This window comes from Typopeltis vanoorti, chromosome 21 (assembly GCF_054136105.1).
Source record: "Typopeltis vanoorti isolate ZY-2024b chromosome 21, IOZ_Tvanoo_1.0, whole genome shotgun sequence".
In the NCBI taxonomy this organism is placed as follows: domain Eukaryota; kingdom Metazoa; phylum Arthropoda; class Arachnida; order Uropygi; family Thelyphonidae; genus Typopeltis; species Typopeltis vanoorti.
Window position 1 is genome coordinate 93,123,827 of NC_143569.1, and position 27,892 is coordinate 93,151,718.

At 36.9% G+C, this 27,892-nt stretch overlaps 1 protein-coding gene across 2 annotated transcripts in view; it reads left to right on the forward strand.

Annotated features, from left to right (window-relative positions):
* Pkc98E (Protein kinase C) overlaps positions 1–23,228 on the forward strand; it is a 343,235-nt gene extending 320,007 nt beyond the window's left edge. For both annotated transcript variants that reach the window (XM_090411701.1, XM_090411702.1), the window contains one exon: positions 20,212–23,228. In XM_090411701.1, the coding sequence (XP_090267827.1) occupies positions 20,212–20,388 (177 nt within the window). In that variant the 3' untranslated portion in view covers positions 20,389–23,228. The remainder of the gene's footprint in view (positions 1–20,211) is intronic.
* The last annotated feature ends 4,664 nt before the right edge of the window (positions 23,229–27,892 follow it).

Consider the following 27,892-nt stretch of genomic DNA (forward strand, 5'->3'; position numbering starts at 1 on the left):
ACTTCATCTCCCTATTCACCAACACTCCCAAGTCTCTGGCCTCATCAATCTCTTGGAGTACAGTTTCACCAATGTGGTATACTGCTGCTAATCTTTTCACCCCAAAATGCATAACCTTATATTTTGTCACATTAAAATGACATCCATTCTCCTTAGCCCAGAACTCCAATCTATCTAAGTCATCCTGCAAGACTTTGACATCTTCTGCATTCACTATCGCCCTACCCAACTTTGCATCATCAGCGAACAAATGAACTGTTCCACTTTGATCCTTCCCTATATCTTTAATGAACAGATTAAACAGCAGTGGTCCAAGAACAGAACCCTGCAGAACACCACTAGTCACAGGCCATCTTTTGGACTCTACTCCTGAATAAACTACTCTTTGATATCTCTCCATCATCCACCCACCTATCCATCTCACCAACCCTATATCCATTCCCATATATTGTAGTTTGCGGATTAGAATTCCATGTGGTATCCTGTCAAACGCTTTTGCCAGGTCCAGCAGTATCACTGTTCCCTTATCCAGTTCTGCCGTCACCTTGTTATAAAACTTGAGCAAGTTACTGAGGCATGAACTACCCTTCACAAAGCCATGCTGTCCTCTGTACAGTATCTCATTTTCATCAATCCATTCCTGTATTTTTCCCTTGACTACTTTCTCCAAGACTTTGACAACGACTCCTGATATGCTGATCGGTCGGTAATTTGCCACCATAGTCTTGACCCTTCTTGATGCAGTGAAACTATTTTCCCCTCTTTCCACGCCTTCGGTACTAAACCAGACCCGAGACTCAGATTAAACAACATGGTCAAGGGCACTAATAATTTCTTAGCCGCCTCACACAAGACCCGTGCCGGTATACCATCCAATCCCACAGATGTATTCACATTAATGTTCAGTAATTGACTATTCACCTCCACTTCATTCATCACAATTCCCGTATAAACTAATGGTTCCTTCATTTTTTCAATGTCACCACCTGGATGATATACTTTTGCAAAGTGCACGCTCAGTAACTCCACTATATCGACTGATTCAGTGACCTCCTTACCATCATCATTCCTTAAAATCATTCTGCCGTGTACAGTTTTTTTTTTTTTGCTTGCAGCATATTGAAAAAACTTTGGGATTCTCTTTAGCTTGCATAGCTAGTTTCCTTTCATAATCCGCTTTTGCTTTTTTTACCACACTCATTACCTTTCTGCCTGCGCTTTATACCGTTCATGTGTCTGCAGGTCACCTTTCTCTTTAAATTCCCTCCACAGTTGTTTGTTTTTTTACAGCTCAAACTTAATGGTGTTATTCATCTATTTAAACCCTCCTTGTTTTACTATTCGGACCCTAGGTATACAATCAGCCATAACCTCCTGTAAGTGCTCCTTGACCACTTCCCATGCTCTATCGACGTCCCGCCCTTGCAGTTGTACATGCCATGGCACTGATCCAAGCAATCTCCTAAGCTTATCATACTTGCCAGCACGGTAATTCCACATATACCCTATCTTAATCAAAAATTCCACACCTTTAGCCACCTCCCAGGTCAAGCCCTTATGATCACTCTCACCAATAGGTGACAACATGGTCATATTCATTACAGTCAAATTCTCGGATGCTATTACCAGGTCAAGCACTCTCACACCCCTAGTGTTTTCAATTACATGCTCAGATAGTTATCCCTTAATAATTGAATAAAATCCAGTTCCTTCCTCACATGTGTCCTCTCCTTCTTCCAATCAATGTTACCATAGTTGAAATCCCCCATAATAATTACCCTCCTTCCACTCATTTCATCAATTTGTTTATGCATACTATCTCCACCGTCTATTCCATCACCTGGTCTATAGCAGCACCCAACTGTATATTTTATTCTGCCAGTCTCAATCTCACACCAAATAGCCTGAAATGAGCTCCTTTCACTATCCTGCAATACAACTTCAATTCTCCTTGGCTGCAGTTCATCAGCTATCATCAATAACACCCCCTAACCCCATTTTATTCTCTCTGTCCCTACTAAACACACTATAACCTACATATTCTATCCCACTATATCATCTTCCATCAGCCATGTTTCACTAATGCCAAAAATTCTCCCTTCTTGTTCCTAATACTCCTGGCATTAGTATACATGAAATGCAGTGATCCCTTTGTCCCACCCCTATCTTGATGCGTTATTCTAAATGTCCCATTCCCATTTTTTATCCTTAGTGCTGGCTCGGGTACATTATATACATTTTTACACTCAACTGTCTCATTGAAGTTTGCATATCCACTCCCTCCCCTCCTTGGTAGTTCTAGTTTCCCTGGTTCTGCACATCCATTTTCACTTCATTCAGCAACACTTTTTCCGGTCTCCGCACACCAAGTCCATTCAAATGCAGGCCATCCATCTTGTGTAAGTCCTTTCGCCCATTAAACTCATTCCACACGTCCACGAATTCCACACCATCTTCATAACCTGCGCATGATGTCATTTGCGATTATGGCCCTCCTAAACTCCTCTCTGTCATACCGCGGCAACAGACTCACCATTTTAACTCTGTCACTCTTTTCTTTCGCTACCTTTAACAATACTTTCAAGTCCTCTCATAAAAAATTTATCACCTTTCAATTCATTCGTACCCGCCATAATTATTAATTCTTTCATAATTATTATTAACTATTCGCCATAATTATTAACTCTGTTTTTGCACTCTAATACTCTCACTTACATCCTTAAAATTCGCACCCGGTAAGTACGATTTAGTTACACTCCCATCTATCACTCCTCTTAATAACGAGTCACCATACAATACTCTTTCCTTCATTTCAGAAACTCTTACGCTGTTTATTTACGTTAGCCGAATCACTCTGGAAAGAGTTTTGCAGGTGCTCTAATTGCCGCTGTGCATTTTGTATCACTGCGCACAACCTAGCGATCTCACTTCCTACAAATAATTCCTCATTTTTTTTATCATTCAAACCATTTTCTCTTTCTGTATAGTTGCTCTCACTCTTCCTTAGATCAGCGCTCTCATTGCCATCTTGTACATCACAATTCCCTATCAAGCCACTATTTTCACTCTCATTTTGGCTTTCTTCAACCATAACTGTTTCACATCTTGACACATACTTCAACTACTCACTTTGCTTACACTTTCTGCACATTCTCCCACCACTATCACTTTCAATCCAAGCTCCAGCCTCATTCGGGAATGCTTACATTCCACACACATCACATTGGACACACATCACATTCTCTCACATTATGGTTTTTGAACAATGGCGTCGTATTTTTGGATGCCATTATCTTACATCACATTGGCGTCATATTCAAATCTATGAAACGTATCGTTAAATACTGAATTAAATAACGGAATTCACACCAAAATCACACAGACACAACAAGCTACCAAAATTAGACAATATTATGTTATGATTTTAACCTATATTCTAATTTTCATTCAAAATTATACTTAGCTTTCAGGAGCTCCCTGAAAATACAACCGACCGTCTGGCCCTCTAGCGGCCCTATTCAACCAGAATTGCTGAAGTATGGTGCTATAAAAGTCTTATAGTGGCTGCACTACATAGTTCATAAGGGTTGGACAGAGGAACGAATTTCCGATGATTGTAGTACGGTTCTCATAGTACCCATATATAAAAAGGAAATAAAACTGAATGTGAGAATTATAGAGTTATTTCCCTACTGAGTGTTCCTGGTAAGATTTATGCAAGTATACTTGAGAAACGGTTGGTAAGAAAAGCTTGGTGAAGAACAAGCTGGATTCAGGCCAAATTGAGGCTGTCAGGATCAGCTCTTCACTTTACGACAAGTAGTTGAGAAAGCATGGGCTCACTTTAGTGAATACGGGCATGGCAAACCCGAGGTACCTGATGCTGGACCATGCCTTACTTCATGTAATATATATCTGTTATATTATTCTGTAGACTGGTCCCTCCTCTTCTTTCTTTGCTTCTTTCTCCTCTCCTTGCTCCTTCCCCCTGATGCTATTAGAGTATTCGAGGACTAGGGGTGAGTCTTTCCTATCTTGCTAAGTCATTTCGTCTTATGCAGCCACCGAAGGAGGCAAGCTAGCCTCAATAGGTGCCAGTCCCTAGCCCGGATAAATGCGAGGGTTGATGTCAGGAAGGGCATCCGGTCGGAAAACTCCAGTGCCAACTCAAACTATGATTATGAGTCGAAGAGAAAATGATATAAGGGCTAGGGCGTACCCCTTAAGCGACGTGCAGCCACATCGCCCTACAGCTGTGAGAAGTGGACGAGGGCTACCGCATCAAGGGCGGGTGCGGTTAAAGAAGCGAGCCCAGCAGGTGGAGAGGATGTTGCGAGTGGGAACACTGAATGTTGGAAGCATGACTGGAAGGGGAAGAGAGGTGGCAGACATGATGAGGAAGAGGAAGTTGGACATTTTATGTGTGCAGGAGACAAGGTGGAAAGGGGGAAAGGCAAAGGAACTGGGAGATGGATATAAATTGTTCTACTCTGGAGCGAATAACGAGGGAAGAAATGGTGTAGGAATTGTGGTGTGTGGCAGAATGAAGGGTGAAGTACTGGACGTGGGTAGAAGGAACGACAGGATCATGCGAATGAAATTGGGTCTTGGAGAAGAGCGGGTGGTCGTATTATGTGTATATGCCCCGCAAGTTGGTTGTACAGCAGAGGAAAAAGATGAGTTCTGGAACGTGTTAGATGAAGAAATTAGGGAATTGGAAGAAAATGAGATGGTGATTGTCGGAGGAGACTTGAACGGGCACATAGGAAGACAGAATAGAGACTGTGAAAGGGTGCATGGTGGCCACGGAGTGGGAATGATGAACCAGGAAGGAGAGAGGGTTGTGGACTTTGCAGTAGCGTTTGATCTGGCAATTGTGAACTCGTTTTTCTTCAAGAGGGAAGAACATTTGATAACATTTAGAAGTGGTAACAACAGCTCACAAATTGACTACATTTTGACTAGAAGAAAACATCTTAAGGTTGTGACAAATTGTAAAGTAATTCCAACAGATCAAGTAGCACAACAACACCGACTGCTGTGCGCATACTTTAAAATAAGATCGAAGATAAGAACTTCTGGTTGCCATGGGATGAAGACAATTAAGTGGTTTCGCTTAAAAGAGGAGAGTGTGAGGAATCGTTTCAGGGAGAGAGTGTTAGAGAGGATTTCGGATGGACTGGAAAGTGTACAAGATTGGTGGAAACATAATTCGAAAGTAATCCTGAGCTGTGCAATCGAGGTGCTTGGTGAGACATCTGGAAAGATTAGAGAGCAGAAGGAGGGTTGGTGGTGGAATAATGATGTACAAGTGGCAGTGACAGCTAAGAGGAAGGCAAAGCAGAAGTGGGATGAGTCAAGAGTGGAAGAGGACAGAGAGGTGTACAAAGAGAGAAAGCAAGAAGCCAAGAGAGTTGTGGCACAGGCGAAGGCCATGGCATATCAAGATCTGTATGATCAATTAGAAACAAAGGAAGGACAGAGAAAAATTTACCAACTAGCGAAATGTAGAAATAAAGCAGCTAAGGACATCTTACATGTGAGGCAGATCAAAGATGCTGAAGGAAGAGTATTATGGAGGGATGTGGACATAAGAAACAGATGGAAAATATACTTTGAGGGACTTTTGAATGAGGAAAATGCAAGGACTCACAGAGGAGATGGGCAGCCTTCTGAGGGGATGGTGCAGAACATCAGTAGAATGGAAGTGACGGACGCCATGAAGAGGATGAGGAATGGAAAAGCGGTGGGCCCCGACAGAATTCCAGTGGAGGCATGGAAGGCACTGGGGGAAGAGGGAATTGATCTGCTGTGGGACCTGTTCATGAAAGTTTGCCAACAGGAAAATATACCCGAGGAATGGAGGGAGAGTACTCTTGTTCCCATCTACAAGGGTAAAGGGGATGCACAAGACTGTAAAAATTACAGAGGAATAAAGTTGATGTCCCACACAATGAAGATCCTAGAAAGGGTTCTTGATGGTAGATTGAGGGAGGAGGTGGAGATTGCAAAGGAACAATTTGGCTTCATGCCTGGTAGATCAACAACAGATGCTATCTTTGGGTTACGACAGATGATGGAAAAATATCGAGAGAAACAGAGGGAGCTACATCTAGTATTTATTGATCTGGAGAAAGCATACGATAGAGTGCCAAGGAAAGAAGTCTGGAGGTGTCTGAGGGAGAAGAAGGTGCCGGAGAAATATGTCAGGTTGGTGCGGGAAATGTACAGAAATGTGAAGACAAGTGTTCGGACCTGTTTGGGACAGACAGAAAGTTTTCAAGTAACAGTTGGCTTGCATCAAGGGTCAGCATTAAGTCCGTTTCTGTTTAATATTGTGATGGAGGTGGTAACAGAGGAGGTGAGAGAAGATGCACCTTGGACAATGTTGTATGCAGATGACATCTTGCTGTGTGTAGATTCAAGAGAAGAAGCGGAAACTAAACTGGAAAGATGGAGAAAAGTACTGGAGGAGAGAGGTATGAGACTGAGCAGAAGTAAAACAGAGTATATGTGTTGCGCAGTGGGCGGTCGCCAGGAGACAGATCTGGAGCTGGAAGGAAATGTCATCAGGAAGGTGAGAGACTTTAGATACTTAGGTTCAACAGTGGAAGAAGATGGAGGAGCTGAGAAGGAAGTGGGATGCAGGATACAAGCGGGTTGGAGGAACTGGAGGGAGATGGCTGGAGTGTTATGCGATAAGAAGGTGCCGATCTATCTGAAAGGCAAAATTTATAGGACAGTAGTGAGGCCAGCTATGACATATGCTATAGAAACTGTGGCCCTGAGGAAAAATAACATCAGCAGGATGGAAGTAGCAGAGATGAGAATGCTTAGGTGGATGTGCGGTGTGACCAGAAAGGATCATCTGAGAAATGACTATGTCAGGGGAACAGCGAAAGTTACGAACTTAGGAGCGAAAATACAGGAGGCAAGGTTGAGATGGTTTGGTCATGTGATGAGGAGGGAGGACGAATATGTGGGAAGAAGGGTCATGCAGATGGATGTGCAAGGAAGGCGGAAGCGTGGGCGGCCAAAGAAGAGACGGAGGGAGCTGGTAGAAGAGGACTTGAAGATGAAGAACTTGGATGTGGTGACAGCCCAAGACAGGAAGGTGTGGAGGAGACTCATAAGAAACAGTGACCCCACTTAAGTGGGAGAAGCTGTAGAAGAAGAAGAAGTTGAGAAAGCATGGGAATATAACAGAGATCTGTATTTAAGTTTTGTCAATTTGGAAAAGGCATATGACAAGGTGCCAAGAGAGAAACTATTTAATACGCTAAAGTTATATGGTGTCAATGGGGCATTATATCAAGCAATACTTAGTCTTTATTTGAGTTGTAAGTCAGCAGTTAGAATTGAAGGAAGTACAGATAGATGGTTTAATTTTAAATCTGGTGTGAGACAAGGATGTACATTATCCCGTCTATTAGTCATTATCTATATGGATCACATTATGAAGGAAAGTGGTATTAAACATGATATCAAAATTGGAGATGTTAATGTCAGCTCTTTGCTTTATGCGGACAATGATATACTTCTAAATCCACTACACGTCTGCAAGATTCCCTGACTAAATTGAATAACTGTTGTAATAGATTGGTATGAAGGTCAGCAATAAAAAGACAAAGACAATGAAAATGGGCAGAATCGTTGAAAATGTCAACTGCGTTGTGAACGGAGAACCTGTGGAACAAGTAAATCATTTCAGCTACTTAGGCACGATGTTTTTTTTGAAAATGGTAAATTAAATATGGAAATAGCCAACAGAATCAATAAAACTGGTATTGTAGGAAGTCAATTGAATAATTTCATATGGAATAAAAGAGGAATTAGTCGAGACACTAAATTAGCTGTATACAAGACAGTGTTCAAACCAGTTTTACCTTATGGATCTGAGAGCTGGGTCCGAAGTAAAATACTTGACCAAAGGCTAGAGACCGCAGATATGAGCGTCCTGAGAAAGATTAGAGTTGTGAACAGATGGCATCAATGGCAATATCATATTAAAAAGGAGGATATTAGGAAAGAACTTGACATTGTCTGCAGAGCTAATCTCAGGTGATATGGTCACTTAAACAGAATGGGAGGAGAAAGATTAGCAAAACAAGTGTTATCTGCCAGGTTGGCAGGAAAATGACCCAGAGGAAGACCAAGAAATGAGTGGATTGATACGGTACAAATTGCCTTAGACGATAGAAGTATAAGATCTGTTAATGTTCGAGTCTTAAGAAGTAACAGACTGATTTGGAGGAAAATTGTAGATAGGAAGTTAGTAATGATGTAAATTTTTTCATGTAGTAATTATATCCTGTACACCCCTTGAGGGTACATGGCAGGGATTTGATGATGATTGTTTTGGCAATACCAGTTATGCTCAATTGGTACTTCTCTAATTCTTCTTTTTTTCATTTTTCCATACAGATCTTTGTTATATTCCCATGATTTCTCAGTCATTTGATATAAAATGAAAATCTGATCCTGACAGCCTCTATTTGGCCTGAATCCAGCTTGTTCTTCACCAAGCTTCTCTTCCACAATCCATCTCAACCGTTTCTCAAGTAAACTTGCATAAATCTTACAAGGAACACCTCTGTACAGAGAAATACCTCTGTAATTTTCACATTCTCAGTTTTGTTTCCCTTTTTATATATGGGTACTATGTGAACTCTACCTCAATCATCTGGAATTCGTCCCTCTGTCCAGGCCTTGTGAATTATACCTGAAAGACTTTTATAAATCCATACTTGAGCATTTCTGGTCAAATATCATCTACTCCAGTTGCTTTTCCACATTTCAGGCTTTTGATGGATTTTTCTACTTCAAGTATGGATACGTATTCCTAATTGCATGCGTGTTGAGTGTTTTTTCCCACTGTGCCGTCACTGATTGTTTCATTTAGCAATTTTTTGAAGAATTATTCCATACTTCAAGGACTCTTTACAAGCACTCTTTCTTCCATTTCTGAGCTTATTCAACAACCTCCAGAATATCTTGCCACCTTCTTGATATTTATTTTGTATGTTCTTACCAAAGTCTTCCCATGACTCTTGTTTAGCTAGTTTTACACAGAAGAAAGCAAATCTAAAGTTCCTGGCAAATAAGTCAGCTTGTGCTCCTAGAGAATACAGAGACAAATATAAGAAAGCCAGGAACTTTTGATTTGCTTTCTTCTTTTCCTTCACTGCCTCTTTAACTTCCAGTGTCCACCGTGAAGTTCTGATTTTTCTATCCTTGCAACAACCTCACCACATGCTTCCCTGACTGAATCAATCAATGTTTTCTTCAGGGCTTGCCACTAAATCTCCAATGTTTGGTTCCTGTTCTCCTGAATGAACAAGGATGGGCTGGCAATTTGGGATTTAGTCAACCAAATTGTATTGGCTTAAAACCACAATATAAATAAAAGCTCAGTTCCTTTCTAATAATAATAGTTTTCTTTTTGTCTTCAGTATTCTGAAATACACACATTATAAGAACATTATTTAGAAGAAAAACAACTTTCTGCTTGAAATAATATTTTCTGTCTCCAGTTTTAGTTGTTGACAGGAACAAATGCAGAGTTATATAAATCAAAGCTGGTACTGGAATATGCTCTTTCCAAACTTGAGCTCCCATGTATTCCTTTACTATAAAAACAGATATTTGAATCTCTCTGCTAGATTTTTATCTTCTGATGGTTGTAACCATTTAAGGAAATACTTTCAGATTAACCCATAGGTGTCCAAATACAATCCTATAACCATTTCTCCTCTCAATATGGCATCTGTAACTTGCATTACTTCCATCTAATTTCTTCCTTCACTCTCCAGACTGCTTCCAATCCTGTGCATGCACATTCCAGCTTCAAACTTTGCTGGTATTGGCAGAAATGTAGCGCAGTTCTTGAGCTATGAATATTTCCAACTCCATTAATTGTCTCTGCTCTCATTACAATATGTTGCTGAAGTTAGCAATACTTCAGCAACATTAACTAAAGTTATAAACTATATTTTAGTAACAATAACATTTTACAAATGATTTGTCAACATAAATTCTTTATTTTGTGGAGACAAAGACAACTGAATTTAATCATGACACTAAACTAAATTTTTCAACAGAGTATTAAAGGAAACTATTACAGTACTGTAAATAGAGAAGAGTGAAGAAACATTGTTTAATTAACCCAATTTCTTTCCAGTATTTTTTTATCAAGATTGCTTAATACATTAGTCATCTAATAAAAATAAATAAATAAAATGTGGTGTATTTGAATGAAAGCCACATTGTAATGTCCTGTTGTTCTTCCAGTTGGACTACAGAGGTGCTTCTGTGTCCTGAACTGAAAGCAGCATGTTCTTCCCATTATTATTAAATTGCTATTTACTCTGCATTTTCCCAGCGCATTTTGGTATGACATTTTCGACTGGGTTGTTTACATCTTTAATGAGAACCAGCTTTTTTTTTTTTTTTTACCTGCCCTCTAATGACTCAAAATTTTTCTATTTCTGAATATAGGAAGAACATAAGTACAAATAAGGTTCATCGTCCAGTTGTCCATTTTGAAATTTGCACACTATCCTTTATTTTTTGCTACAAATTCATTTTAAGACAGATTTTTGCACTTATTGTAGTCCTCTTCATTGGTAGACATATTCTCATCTCCCATTGTGAGGCTTATTTGTAGGCCTGGAGTGTTTTTTGTGAAAAAAAATGTTTGATCTCTAAAGCACAATTTCTGGATTCTACACACACACACACACACACAGTGCTGATATGCTCCTTTAGTACTGTGTTCTCTGATATGTTATAGATTTACAACCATTTGACATTTTGGGATTTGTCAAAAAGAGAGAAACTTTATAGTCTAAAAGGACATTTTAAGAACAAACATAATTTGGCGATTTCAAGTAATGTTTAACTGATTTTTGCAAAAGTATGAAATTCCCTGATAACTTGATAATTGCAAAGCATAGCCTGCTAGGGGACACCATTAGGACTTTAGGAACAAAAGTAGTTTCTTATCTTCTGCCGCATTTGCTTTTTGTAGTGCCTGCGTGCATATGCCATATTTGTATGTTGCCATGAAGATGGCAATGTGACATTGCTGAAATATAGGAAGTATTTATTAAATTTTCTTTTAATTAATATTCCAGTATATGTTGTGAATTCCTTAAATAATTTAATAGTCATGTGTTGCCAGCGTATAAGCCTTTCTACAAGAATTACTATCATCCACAGAGATTCCATCGCATGCAAGGCCCGCCAATACGGCAAACTGAAGTTGAAGCTATGTAGACAACTAAATCATCTGACCTTCCTAAAACGCTGCCGGGATAATGAGGTAATCCCAAATTGTGTTAAATTTAAGCACTGCTTCTCTTCACAGAAGGCTCTCCGGATTTATAATCGCGCTAGCTTTGCCCTACTACGAGAACAAATTATCGCGATGCACGTTCTCCTAGTCACCGAAAATAAAACTTTACGGGCGCTAGAGGAGGAACTTTCAAATATGCTAAACCACAACCTTTGGACGATTGTCTATGACGTCTCATGCGCTTTGGCAAGAAAGGAATTTGATAAGATACGTAGTCTGCACATCAAGAAATTTGATAACTTGAAAAAGAACTCTACCTCCGTACTACAGCAAACCACTCAACACTGTAGTCAACCGCTCTTTCAAAGTTTTGAAGCCTGAAGCAGTCACTGCTCTTGCACATGGCCACACTTTCGCCCTAGCTCCTAAAAGAATACCTGCCGAGGAAATAATGATCCAAATAGAATGTGGTCTCCACAACCTGCCAAACCATATCGCCAACAATGTCAGACTGGATGTAGCCGGTGTTCTCACCAAAGACCAACATATCCAAAGATGAATATAAAGCTCTACCAAAGCGGATAAGGGAAACGCAACTGTGGTTCTCAACAAGTAAGCTGAATGCTTTATTATTAGATTGGTCTACCTACCTCCCCATTGAATATAATCCTACTAGCTCTCAAATTAAAACACTCCATTCCTTAAGAAGGTCACTTCTTGGCCTGTGGAAGTGTCTGACAAACTAAAACCATATGACTCTAGACCCCCCCCCCCGATTATATGGACTTCCAAAAATACATAAAATAAATGTGCCATTATGTCCCATAGTGGATGGCATTGATTCCCCCACATATAAATTAGCCAAGCATTTAGCCAAAGTGCTCACACACTATTTTGGCAACACACCAGCACACTTCAAAGCCAGTATAGAAAACCTCTCACTCCAACACACTGACATAATGGTCAGTTTTTACGTCTCCTCCCTATTCACAAATGTCCCACTCAAAGAAACCTTAGAGCTCATACAAGCCAAATTTCCTCCTGATATCTCAGCCCTATTTCAGTTCAATGAACTCGGGCTATTTCGTTTGGCAAGGAAAATTCTACAAACAGATAGACAGCCATGGGTTAACCGTTTTCCCCACCCTTGGCCAACTTCTCTATGGAGACTTTTGAAGAGAAAGCCCTAAACTCTGCCCCACAAAAACCCACTATTTGGCTTCGTTACGTGGATGATGTGTTCGCTATTTGGCCACATGGCTCAGATACACTCCACTCCTTCTTAACACACATAATCAACCAACACCCCAGAATCCTGTTCACCCGGGAAAAAGAGGAAAACAACAGCTTCCCTTTCCTAGACACTCTAATCACTCACCAACCTGATGGATCCTTGGTTTTCTCTGTTTATAGAAAACCCACCCATACAGGCAGATACATTCACCAACAATCCCACCATCCTCACAACAATATGGGGTTATTAAAACCATATAACAGGGCAAAATTAATCTGTTCAGATGACTATGCCCTAACTACTGAACTAAACCACATCCTTAATGCTTTCTTAGCCAATGTCTACAACTCCAAAAAAATATTAAAACCAGTAAACCACAACCCACCCCCCACACACACATTAAAGATTACACTAAATCTATCACCATCCCTACATCCAGGGCACCTCAGAAAAAATAACCAAAATCCTTAAAAAATATGACCTAACCTTGTTACAGACCATATAAAAATTTGGCATCCCTTATCCACTCAACCAAAGACCAACCACTTCCCCTAGACCTACCTGGGGTATACCAGGTCCTTTGCAGTTGTAAATTGTCCTACTTTGGCCAAATAGGCAGGACAGCAAATATCAGGATTTCAGAACACAAAGACTACATCCGGTTTCACCAGTATAGCCACTCTGGTCTTGCAGACCATGTTCTAGACACCCACCACAGAATACATTGGAAGAAAGCCAAAGTAATACACTGCAGCAAGTTCAAGTACAAAAGATTACTCATAGAATCAGCCTCAGCTCTAACAAAAAAAAAAAAAAAAAAAAAAAAAAACGTTCCAAACCTCATCAAATTTGGGTACATGAGACTGCCCCAAATTTGGGAGACTTACATCATGAGAACATCAGCCCAACAGCCAAGACAACTCAATATAGCCTGCTAGTGGGCACCATTAGGACTTTAGGAACAAAAGTAGTTTCTTATCTTCTGCCTCATTTGTTTTTTGTAGTGCCTGCATGCATGTGCCATATTTGTATGTTCCCATGAAGATGGCAATGTGACATTGCCGAAATATAGGAAGTATTTATTAAATAATATTCCAGTATACGTTGTGAATTCCTTAAATAATTTAATAGTCATGTGTTGCCAACATATAAGCCTTTCTACAAGAAGTAAAGTATAATAATTACAAGTTATCTTATTGTTTATTTGAATTGGTAATATTGCTCTGTTGAAAAACAATCTGAAGTTATAAACTTTATATTTAATTTCTGCTTTTAAGGGCAGAAATATTTATTTGTAATATTTTTGGAGTTAGAAAAGTCAAACATTTACAAAAACTCAGACAGGACAAGAAAATTAAAGAGAACAATAAGTGATATTATATTATAAATATTATAAAAGAAATTATTTATTGGGGAGTGATACCTAACAGTGATTCAGAGAAAGTAGATTATCTTGGAAGGAATGCTAAGAATCTGTGTGCAAGATATGTAAACATGATAATGATTCAAATGTCACTAAGTATTGTTATGAATCTGGTGTGTGTGTGGGGGGGGGGGTATCCTATGCTTTGGGTTCAGACTTTTTTGAGTATAATTAATTGGGGATGAGAAATGAAGTTGCCCAACTTGGTCAAACAGACTGCTGTGAGTATACAAAAAAGCTAGGAGATAAACTAATGACTATACACAAATGCCAGGAGTATCAGGACCAAAAGGGGTTAACACTTTGTTACTTTGGTGAATACACTGTGGCCTAACATTATTGGTTTTAGTGAAATCTATCTGAGTCAAATGTAGTAAGTAACTGGAATTAGATGTAAAGGATAATAAAATTAGTTTAATCCTTTATCCAAGTGTGAGCAAACAAAGTTTGCGCCTGAAAGTATCTTCAGGACTGCGGTAAGGTGGTACAACACCAGGGCAACTCATTGCAAAGGTGGAGCAAGCTACCAACACTCCTATCTCAGTATCTCCTATAATGCAAAACACATCTCCTTGCGGATATGTCTAATGTTATGCATTAAGGGAAGGGCCACTACCCAGACTAGTTTCGACCTTTATTGAGGTCTCTTCAGTGGGAGCCAGGCCCAGGTAGCCAGATAGCTTGCTCCACCTTTGCAACGAGTTTCCCTAGTGTTGTACCACCTTACCGCAGTCCTGAAGATACTTTCAGGCGCAAATTGTGTTTGCTCACACTTGGATAAAGGATTAAACTAATTTTATTATACTCTAACCAAGTGAAAAATAAACTTTCAAAATAGATGTAAAGGATATAAAGCAGGGGCAAATATTCCAGGTGTGCAGTGCTCATTCCCTGAATCACAATATCACCAATATTATATTTTTGCATTTATTCCCATTAAAGATTCCCATAATTGTTTCCAGACTTTGCACAATTCCTAAAATTAAACACAATATACTAATAATTCATGAAGTACACTTTTTGACACACAAACATTGCATCACATTCGTGTTAATAGCCTGAGTGTGTGTTCAAAATACATACACCTTTGAGCCATTTGAAAAGATGCACGGATGGTGCTGTGGGTCAAATTCTTAGCATTCTAGTAGTTTTAAGTTGCTCAGATGGCAAGGCGGGGTGAGTTCTGAGACAATAGCATCTAGAGGCTGTGATTGGTTATTGTGTCAACCAATCCAATTGAACATTGTAATTTGTCATGAGTTGCTGTTTTTGTTTTTTGTGTTTCATCTGTTTTGCATGCTGAAGTGTAAACTGATGTGGTAGGCAAGTTTTTATATATATAATATAGACATGTTTTTAATATATAATTTTCAATAAATTTATAACTTTTTTTGCCCATATTTACAGTGGTAAACAGTAGCCGAAGGAGGTAAGCCTCATCCTCCTATTCCAAATTTTACGGCTTTGAGTAATTCAAATATACCAACCAAATATAGCATTCTCCTTCATTATTGTTTTCTAATATACTTCTTCTCTTCTGTCTAAGACGGGTTGAGTCTTCTCTTGAGCAGGATCTTCCAGTCTTCTCTATTCCTTGCTGTTTGAAAAAGTTCCTTATATGTTCTGCATCCCAAGATGTTCTTTATTAATTTCAGCCAGGTAATTTTTGGTCTTCCGGGTCTTCTTTTTTCAGTTGGAAAAGTATTGATTAGGATGTTAGGAAGTCTATCTGCGTCCGTGTGCGTACAGTGTGTCCAAACCATCTCAGTTGTTGTTTTCTAATTTTTTCTATTGTCTTGTTATACAATAGTTCTTGTCTGACTGTGATGTTTGTTTTCTTTTCTATCCAACTTGTTCTATTTATTTTTCTTAAGCATTTCATTTCAAATGCCAGCAGTTTTTTCTCCTCTCTTTTTAACTGTCCACGCTTCTGCTCCATAGATGACTGTTGGTATAATTATTGCTTCATATAATTTGATTTTGGCTTGCTTAGATATCTTGTTTGTTTTCCAGATTTTCTGTAATTTTCCCATGGTGGTCCATCCTATCGCTATTCTGTGTTTGATTGTTTTGAGTTCATCTATTGTTTCTGTTAGTTTTGATCTAAGGTATATGAAGTTGTCTACTTGTTCTCCGTTTAGGGTGGTTGAGATGGTAGTTCTGTTCTTCCCTATTTTCATCACTTTTGTCTTTTGTATGTTTATTGTCATGTCATATGTTTTACAGGTTTCGTTTAGCTTGTTGATCAACTTTTGTAGTTCATTTGGGGTTCTTGCAAGAAGGACGAGATCATCTGCATATTTGATATTATTTATGTTTAAACCATTGATTCCAGGCTCATTGTCTATTGTCTTCTTTACAACTTCTTCTAGACATATGTTGAATAGGCATGGGGATAATGGGCATCCTTGCATTACTCCTTTTTGGATCTCTATGGGTTCTGTTGTGAGTGTGTCCGTTTTAATTATTGCATTTGTCTTAGAGTGATATTTTATCAGAAACTGTATATATTTGTCTATTGCTTTTTTCTAGTAGAATTTTAAGAAGGATTTCTCTGTTGATGTTATCGAAAGCTTGTTTAAAGTCCACAAAACAACAATATAGTTCTTTATGGTCTTCAGCTGAGCTCTGCTAGTTGGTGCAGTGTGAAAATTTGGTCTATTGTTGAATAGTTTCCTCAGAAACCAGCTTGTTCTATGCCTATCATTTCTTCATAGGTGTTTTTTAATCTATTTTGTATAATTCTTATGAATATTTTATAGGTGTGAGGGAGTAAATTGATTGGTCTATAATTTCTGCAGTCTCTTTTGTTTCCTTTCTTGTATATTGGGATGATCTTTCCAGTTCTCCAGTCATCTGGGATCTCTCCTGTTTGTAGTATTTTATTGAATAGGGTTGTTAAATATTCTATTGATAAGCTGCCTCCATATGACCATAGTTCAGTAGGGATAGTATCAATGCCTGGTGCTTTATTGTTTTTCATCTGTTTTATTACGTATCTAACTTCTTGTAAAATTTTTGGGTGATCATTATTTTCTTCTATTGTTGGAATTGTAGTTTTGTTTCCTTGGTAGAAGATAGTCTTAAAATGGTTTGACCAGATTTTTCTTATATATTCAATATTCCTGGTTTCAGTCATCTTGTTGTTTATCATTGTTACTGCTTTTGCTGAGAATTCCTTTGTAATTTCTCTTACAGTATCATGGAAGACTTTTAGTTTGTTTTGTTGGTATGCTTCTTGGCATTTCTTAGCTTTTTCTTCTAACCATTTTTCTTTGGCTTTTTTGCATAGATTATCAACTTTATTTTTTAGTGCTCTGTATTTACAGTATCTTAAAAAAATTAAAAAAAATCATTGTCCCCCACTCTGCACAAATTTTGTTACAATTAATTGCAATAGATCATTAAAAATGAATATTGATATTGTTATACACTCTTAAAACTTTCATACATTGATAAAAATACAGTCAAACTGACATGAATTTTATAGCATGGGTTGCATAAGCCACGACAGCATGCCCAACTGAAATGGGCATGCGATGCCACTGATATAAAGATGGGGAATGTACTATGAATGATATAAAATGATTTGAGTTCATTTATGGTAGAAACTCACAAAAACAATAGTAATAATTCCTATGTAGCAGTGAGTTTTGGACTATCTGGTATGAAGTGAAGGTTAACAAGATGAACTATATAGTAGGGATATTGCTACAGACAAGGGTCTGCAAGTAAATAATTCAACTGCTGGAGGCAAAGAAATGCATTGCCAAACTACCTTGAATGGCACTAAATGGGTGACTTAAATTATCTGAACATTGATTTGGAAGCAGAGTCAACTCATAAGAATGAAAGAGAATTTATTGAGCTTTTGCAAAGATGGCTTTCTCAAGCAGCACGAGTCCAAAGAGCAGTAGATTTTATTATAGTAGCAGAAAGGATCTTAATTAAGAATATAACTGTTTTGCACAGTTGGTAACAGTGATCATGCCATACTGACTTGAAATAGATAAATATATGGATTTCCCAATTGACAGGTTTTGTGCTCATCTTTATAGATGAGCACACGAAAAGAAATTGGCCATGCAGGCCAAAGGCAACACAAAAGAATTTTATTGTTATGCTGCAAATAAAAGAATGCACTGGAAGAATAATTTTACTGAATGCAGACGGTAAGTACCCTTGTGTTAAAAGCAGATGTGATTGTTCAAATAATAAGTGCTGGAGGCAAAGAAATGCATTGCCAAACTACCTTGAATGGCACTAAATGGGTGACTTAAATTATCTGAACATTGATTTGGAAGCAGAGTCAACTCATAAGAATGAAAGAGAATTTATTGAGCTTTTGCAAAGATGGCTTTCTCAAGCAGCACGAGTCCAAAGAGCAGTAGATTTTATTATAGTAGCAGAAAGGATCTTAATTAAGAATATAACTGTTTTGCACAGTTGGTAACAGTGATCATGCCATACTGACTTGAAATAGATAAATATATGGATTTCCCAATTGACAGGTTTTGTGCTCATCTTTATAGATGAGCACACGAAAAGAAATTGGCCATGCAGGCTAAAGGCAACACAAAAGAATTTTATTGTTATGCTGCAAATAAAAGAATGCACTGGAAGAATAATTTTACTGAATGCAGACGGTAAGTACCCTTGTGTTAAAAGCAGATGTGATTGTTCAAATAATAAGTGCTTATTTCACTAAGATCTATCAGCACAGTGCTACCACTATATTGGATGAAGAGATAAAGGCGCATGAGGAGATTCTAGAGCTTTTGCATAACCTTGATAAGAATTCAGCTATAGGATATCAGTCCATGTTCTAAAGGAATGTTTGGCCAAACTGGCCCAGGCCCTTGACATGTTTGCATAAATCTCAGGGAAATCCCACAGGAATAGAAAGAATATATGATAATCCAATGGCACAATATTATGCAAATACTGATATATTTGTCAACCTATCACTGTCTGGAATAGCTGTGAGGAGTTTAGAGAAGTTGTTAAAAACTTGCATACAATGGGTTGACAGACAAGATATACTTTGTAAGGAACAGCATGGTTACTAAAGGGAAGTCATTTATGAGCAATTTGCTCATATTTATAATAATGTTATTACTGAGTTGGAGAAAGGGAATGGATACATTATGATATGAATGAATACTGTTGGGCATTATTAAGACATTTGACAGGAGACCACATGAAATGCTGTTACATGATCTGAGGAATATAGGATGGAATATAAACTATTGATGTAGATAAGTAGGCGGCTGATGGACAAGTGTCAAAAAGTGTTATATAGGAGGTATGAATCTGCCAGATTTACTGTAACCAGTGTCCCCAAGGATCACTCATTGGACTATTGTTCATTCTATATATTTGGGATATTGAGAAGGACCTGACAGGAAATATTCAGTTGTTAGCTGATGATGATGCAAGATAGGCAGGGCAATCAGGGATGCTACTGATATATAGCACTTGGAGAATGATTTGAATAGGCCAGAAGTGTGAGCAAATGATAATGGCTATCAATTCAGTGTTAGTAAGTGGGAAGTTATGCATTTTTTCATGATGAGCTATCCTAATGGCATATTACATTGGTAGGATTATGATAGGAATTTAAAATGCAAAGGTTACATAGCAAAAATTGCAAATACAACTTGGAGAATAATGCAATGTTGAAATGAACAAACATTGTCATTTAAGGATAATGTTCATTATCCTTAAATGACAAGATTTGGTCTCCTGGGTCTGAGGAGAGTGGAACGGTTGCTTTGAAAAGTTACAAAACTGATATTGAAATCATAGAATGTAGATTACAAGGACAGATGGAGACTATGTGGACTGCAGAAACTCGTAAGCAGGAGAAAGAGGAGTAGTATGATAGAAGTCTATAAACTTCTGAAAGGGTATTATATCAGTTGATGAAATTTTTATTGTATGGAAGGAGGACGGGGGGGGGGGGCATCCATGGAGGCTTGTGTGCAGTTAAGAAAGGAGTGAGCCAGATTTTTTCATCATAGACCATTGAGTGAGTGGAATAGTTTGCATGTTGAAGTGGGGAATGCATCTAATGTGAATGAGTTTAAGAGAAGGTATGGCACCTGGTGTGGGTAATGTATGGCTTCTCTCAGTGAGTCCTCGACTCCCTGGAGGTCTCTGATAATGATGATGATGATAATATTTTATTCTGAAAGCTGTTTTCCATTACTTTGTTTTCATATATTCATTATTGTTTTTTTTTTCTCTATCTCTTAGAAAACAAAACGAGATGTGAACAATTTTGATCAGGACTTTACCAAGGAAGAACCAGTGTTAACTCCTGTGAATGCAGAAGTGTTACGGAACATCAATCAGGAAGAATTTCGTGGGTTCTCATCTGTTAATGAAGATTATAATCCTGCCAAGTTTGTGTCAGATGGTCCTGCTACATAGTTACAAGGAGCAGCTGTGCAGAGTGCAAACCTGATCCTCTGTTGTAGCATGAGTTGTCTAGTCACTAGCTTTGTATTCACCAGAAAGCACATCCTTCATGTAGAGTTCAGGTTGGCCTGTGCACAGATGCTCTGCTTCTCATTTGCTCCACTGGGTTTCATTCATGTTGCAAATAGGGTGTCATTCATGTTGTAACTGGTGTTTTGCCTCTCTTCAGTTTTATCTTACAGACGGCAATTCAGAAGGCTATGTTAACCCTGTACAGAAGTTCACAGTGGCATTGTGGTTAAATTTGTTTCCTAGTTAATGGAAAGAAAACCCAAGGATGTAAGCATATACTGCCCCAAGAGAGAGTGTGATATATATATATATTATATTGGATATATATTTTTAATCAGCCTGCTATAATTACAAGTATTCTATGGGGATCTTTATTAGAGTTCCTGCCCTTATAGAAAATTTGTTCACTGCTAAGAAAATATTAGATTTTTTTTAGTGTGCAATTTACTTTTCCCACTGACTGTTTCGACTTGTAGAGTTTTTTTGTTCCACGTCCCTCCCCTTCAAAGTTTGTGAAATGCATATCGTTTTTCATTACAGTGTAATATTTATTTATTTATGATCACAAGAATTTTGTTTATGCTTTTACTCCTTTGTTGTCTGTCATGAATCATTGTAATCTCCATGTATTATAGTAAATTATTTATTCATATTCATTTTGCTCATTTCAGTCTTTTAATTAGAGCAGTGTTTTCATGCAGTAATCATTGAATGACTGCAGTATGTACGGGTCCCTCATCTGTGTTTGTGTATGTGTGTGTCAACAGTTTGTTTCATGTTAATATTTTGTGCTTTTACTTGAAATAGTGATACAAGATCCCCATAGTTTTAGTAATTTTTGCATCACCATCATATGTGCCAGAATCATTGCCAAGTATTATATTATATATAATTGTGGGTAACCTCTTTGATATATTTTATCTGTAAATTATAGATTTAAACTGTGAAAGTTGGTTCTAATTTTAAAGTGAACAGCCATTCTAAATAAAATGTTTCTCTGTTACACATGAGAACTATGATGTTTTTACCTCAAATATTAACTTGAATCAACACAAAAAATGTTGATCCATCATAATTGCTACTCTTGACATCAACAGAAGTTCTTCATTGCCGTTTTATTTAGTTGCCAGTTGTATATGCTACATTTTTTTACTAAAATAAACTGTACATAAATATAAAATATTGTATATTTTTAAAATTATTTAGTTTTTATTTGTTGAAGTTGAAACTGCCTTTTGTTTTCAAATCAGTACTTATATTTATAATAACTCATAAAACGTGACTGTCGCATTGAAAGTTTGGAAGGGAGAAGCAAGTAAAGAAATAAAAAAAATCAGTTGCAGTTTTTAAAATTAAATAAAATTTATATGTATAATTAAACTTGAAGCATACCTTCAAAGTAATAGACCTTCATGAAGAAGGTATTTGCCACTTGCCAAAACTGTTTTGTACAGGTGGTTGTATGACAACTATGCATCAGTTAGGAGGTGCCCCCACCCAGCCTGTCTGTAGAATGCCATGTAATGGTAACCCTCAAGGTGTACAGGACTGAAAGGAGTGATAATGGTTGATAGTTTTATAAAGCATTATTGAAAGTTATCATTGTTTGACTTTGTCATGTTTCTCATCACTGTTAAGTTGTACAGTATTTTCACCTACCTCTGTGTTGGTATTAAGTTCTTGCTATGCTACAAAATTTATAGTTATTTATTTCTAAGCAGTCATTTGTAACAAATATTCATGTGGATGAAATTTAGAATATGAAATTAGTAGCATATTCTGTAAATTTAACATATAACGAAATACATCATAAAACTTTCCATTTGAAAATTGCATTTTAAACATTTTTAACGTTTATTGTGAACTGTTTAAAAAAAATGGGTTTTTACCAGTAACTGTGATGATAAAGTGTATTGCATTTCTAATAAAATTTCATACATTATATCAAAATATGAACAAATGGGGGGAAAATTAACCAGAGCACATAATACCAACGATAATTTGACAGTTCATCACTAGTAAATAATTTTTTTAACCTTTCATTCCATTAATTTATTAGATTAAACATTTGATTTTTATTGTTTAAACAAGCAGCAATTAAAAAGAAAATTAGATATATTTCAAGTACTTAGCTATGTTTTTAGGAACATAGTGGTAGTTTATCCTCTGTTGTGCTCCATGTATAGATACTGAGAATGTGTACAATCTGATAACATGCCTCCCAGTAGAAGCAGCCATATGTGCTGGTATAGTCCAAACAGTGACAGTGTGACATCAGTATCAGTCATAGCTGAACAGTCCGGATTCAGCTGTGGCGCAGTACACACCGTTCCCAACACAGATTGATATATGCCCAACAAGATGAGAGGATCTACCTTACCAGAGAATCCACATCTGCAATGAATATTGGTGCCATTAATGAGCTGAACAATTAGTTGTAAAGTTAAACAGACAACCAGTTTCTTCCCACCCCCTCCTTTGTCTGGACTTGACTTTTGCTGTTGTTCAGTTCATTTTTAACATTCTCTGAAGTAAGGTAATTCAATGTCACAATCTTCATTTACCTCATTTTTGTGGCACTGTGCATGATGTAGATTCTGCTGCTGTGTAAAATAAGCTGTTGTTTATGTAAACCTCTATTTATTGTCCGAATCTCAGCTGTCTCAGGTGGTTGACCCAGGTATTTGTTATCCTGGCTGCCTCTACCAACTGTGAATATCTGCTGTAGTCTTTTTCAGGTTGCATGTGAAATGACATGAAATAAATATGTATAGTGTTTACTGATCTTTCTTTTTATTTGTTGCACTCACTCACTTACTCACTGTTTCACTTGAAAGTGTGGTATAATTTTAGTATACAGCTCTTCTAACTAATTAACTGAAATTTTATCTTATTACATGTCAGGAATAATCAGTTTTATATTACACTTCCTAATAAGCTTAGTTTCTTTCTCAAAATAATAATATGAAAAAGTATTAAAGAAAAGCAAAGATCAATATAGATGCATAACATAAAAATGATTCCAATTTGTGTGTTACATGCATTATATCAGCTGTTCCATATTGTAGTTAGTTTATTGCTGAAATAGTTTAGGTGTGAAATACTATGGGATTTGGTAGTTGTGAAGTCATACATTGTTGTGCATAACATGTAAAATTAGACCCAATCTTTGAAGAAATTTTTTTTTATGTTGCTCCCATCCACAAAGGGTCACTTGCAAACTTAAATTTTTGTACCATGGGTGGACTGAGGATATTTATTTTTTCTATTTTTATCAATTTTATATATATGTTTTAATATCGCAATTGCAAACATCCATGCCCACAGCAGGATTTAAACCTGCACCCTGTTAGTTGGATAGTAGTTATGGTAACCACTCGGCCAACCAGGACAGCAGATTGTTTAATCCTTTATCCAAGCATAAAAGTTTTGAACATGAGGTATCTTCACAACTAGGCTACTTTTATATAGAGGCTGGTGACATCATATTACTTGCCTTAGTATCCCATCATGCAAAGCACACTTCCTTTCAGAAGTTTATATTGCTATGCATTATGAGAAGGGTCACTACCCGGACCAGTTTCTACCTTTATTGAGGGCTCATGGAAGCCAGAAGAGATACCAAGATTGAATTAATGCAGAAATTGTGAGTTAACTAAATTTTTAAAATAGCATACTGAGAATTTTTTTTTTAAACTACTATATGGCCATTGTAGCCAGAGATCAGTTTGCAACCAGTTTTGAATTTAATTTGGTGGTATGCAATGATGACACATTCACTATTTGAAAATAGTCAACTAGAATTAAAGAATTTCTTCCATCAACACTTAGCAAAAGATAATATTTACTTTTGAATATTAGATCAACAATAAAAATATACAAGATTTTAAAAAAAAATGTTTTTAGAAGTCAGTGGGGAAATTTCACCTATATAGGTTACTACAGGTAACCTGCGTTGTATGCATGGGTTTCATTCTCAAGAATTGCCATGTGTAAAACAAGAAGCTTATAGTGTGGAATAATAGATGTTGCATTCCCAAGCAAGTGAGATTCCGATCTTTCAAGATGAATTTAATCAAAAATGCACTTATTTTTCATATATGTGCATTTTTGAAAGAATAGTAAGTATAATATTCAGTACGTATAAAACAAATAACTATTTAAAGTAGTTCTTTATTTTCACAATTAAATACATTGTAGCTACATCTTAATCACATCTTCTTTAGCTGACATACTGAAGTTGAAGACGTGGAGGCCAAAGGCTATTTTATCTAGAATCTCTCAATTGAAACCTGACTTTCAGTTTTTGTTCAAGATTTTGTTACTCTGGTCATGCTGAGATTCGTGGACAGTTGAACACCCTTGCGAATTATATCAACCACTATCACTGTAGAATCACTCAATTGCGTGGCCCCTTTGAATGTCAATGCTATGTTCACCTCTATCAAACTGACTCAGAACTTGACTGCCGAAGTTGGAGTTTGGATTTCCTAGGCTTTCTTCACTTGGTCTTAATTCACATTCTTCTGTTCACTTAGTTTCCTTTGTATTTTCTCTTGTCAGACATCTTCCTCAAAGGATGCAGAAGTTTTTTTTGTTTTTTGCAGATACAGACAATACTGCATAGACCAATAAGGCAGTACGAACACAAAATGGACACTGAGCTACTGAACGTGACTATTTAACTCAAGGTGGATGGAGATCGGAAACAAGGCATATGTGGAAGCTTCCACACCTTGAATATGAAACTGCATGTATGCAAAAATGTGGATAACAAAATCATCTTTAACAAGAGTTACCTGTATTTCCATTCTAAACCTTTTCATCACTGAAGCCTAAAATTCATTCTCATCAGTATTCTGAAGAATAGGGTATCTTTATGTGCACACACACACACATATTTATCTCATACACAAGAGACTGAAATACCTATAAGTACATTAGTGCTATGTTTTGGGTGCAGGTGAGGAATCAAGAGTTTGACTTTCGTTGAAGAGTTGCAGGTGGTAGCTTTTTTTTGGAAAATACTGCTTGCGGAAGGCTGTTCCAGAAGATGGAATAAAAGAGAAGAAAAGCAGATTTGGTTTGCAGTTGCACAGTAAAAGGATGCTGGGCAACTGTTGCTCTTAACAGATGCAATGGAAAATGGAGGAATGATGATTGTCTGAGAGATAACATAAAAAGAAAGACCTCAAACTCCTATATAATCAACTTATCCTAAAAGAGCCATTATATATAGAAAAGCCAACCACAATATAGATACTAGATACAAGGGATTTTATCTCTTTCTGTTCTCCTCCTTTGATTGAATTTTCACCCACGTTGCACTTTTTTCTTTTTTGAAAGATTTAAATATTAAGGCTGCTAAACACACAGGTCAAAAATGATGGATCCTTCTAAGATCTAAAGTTAATAATCCTTTTCATAAACAGTTTGAAAAATCTACTGTTCCTGCAACTTGTGTGCCAAACTAGCTGAAGTCATATCTGTAATCCATTAAACTGATATATATTGAGTGATGATATTCACTCACACGGAATCTTTAATAAGAATCAAGGTGTATTTTTAATGTATGTAAAGTACTGGTTAGCTCCTGTAATATTTCAGATCTAAACTGTTTCATCACCTGCTGGTAAGCAATTTAAAATATTTGCTATAATGTATACAACACATCAGGAATTCTCAACCTGGTCATGGGTACATTCGAGATTGGGAAGAGAGTGGCAGGCAGCAGTATTTTTTTCTATGAAAGTAGGATAAATACACATCTAGCATTTATTATACAACTAAATTAAACCATAGCACAATAAACAAAAACATTTCTCTTTACTCTGCATAAAAATAGTCTTATTCCCAATCGTTGTTGAATTTATAGGTTTGTTGTTTATTTGGATTAATCATTTTGGGGCAAAATCTTTAAACATAAGAAAACAATGTATGTCTAAGAGTGCTGACAAAAGCGATTTCTTATATGTACGTATTCCCGTCCCGCTTCACGCCTCACCACTAGTCGGATGTTTCAGGCGCTGGCCGCATTCGCCAGTGTCGCACTGACGTGTTTCACGCGGTCTCCATGATTTTTATAGCCCACAAACCTTGCGATTGTTTAATGTTATGTTCTTGATAAAAATTTTATCACAAAAAATTAATAATGAAGCAAGTCCGATTCTTCTGCAGCTAGCAAGAAAAGAAAAACATTGACTTTGGAAACAAAACTCAACATTATTAAGGATTTTGAAGGCAGAATAAAAATTTGTGAGCTAGCAAAGAAGTTCGATCTACAGGAATCCACAGTAAGAACAATCATAAAAGAAAGGTTTACAGATTTTGGAGGATAGATTCTAACGAGGAACGAATTGTAGCCACAAGGCAAGGAATAAAAAAATCATTAGCTTGCTATGAAGAAATTTTTGTGTGACAAGAAAAAGACATTATGCCGTCAGATGAATCTATTAGATTTTATGAAACCATTGACATCGAAATAACTTTTTTATGTACGAAAAACTACAATTATGATTATATTTCTTAAAAAATATAGGTGTTTTTGTAAACCTTTGGTCCCAATTTTATGTTTGTGTATATATATATAAATTACATGCAAAATTATACCCCGAGTTACGCGAATTCGACTTACGCGCTTTTTTGTTGGTCCCACCTACCATGTAACTTCAGGGTTTTACTGTATACATAAATTGGCACTGCTAACGCTTGCACTCAAAGACAGAAGAATTACAAAATGTTCATAATATAGCATAAATGATTTCAGTAATTATTATTACTAGAAGAAGATATATTTTTCAATTTTAATTTTATTTTTTCCTTATTTAATAATTGACAGCAGTTCTCAACCCTATGCCCATGGGTGCATAGGGTTGAGAACTGCTATAAATCCTGTAATATTTCAGATTTAAACTGTTTCATCAACTACTGGTAAGCAATTTAAGATATTTGCTATAATATATACAATACATGAACAGGACTCATTCTATGTACCATAGATAGTTAAAAGGCTTGTACTGCATCTCCACACTAATCTTGTTTGTATTTTTTTTTTTTTTAAATTATTACTCTGAAGAGACTACTACAGTCTTATTAGTACCACAAATAAACACCCGGTTAATTAACTCATTCAAATTATTTAGCTAAAAGCAGTGATATGTTCAGTTGACTTTTACATCTAATTTTTGATTATACATTATTTTTTTGGAGAATAATAGTAAAGTTTAATATTTTAGCTTGGGATGACAAGAATTCTCATAAATGTCTTAGAGTAATCATTGATGTAATTAGAATAAACCTTCATTTTTTTTTCTTTCTTTCTGAAGGAAGACTTAAGGACAGAGTATACATATATTTATTTTGTGGTACTGCTATTAAAAATATTGTTTGCAACAATGTAGATTAATAAGACTTTATTAAGGTAGCTGCATTTCAAAAGAAAATT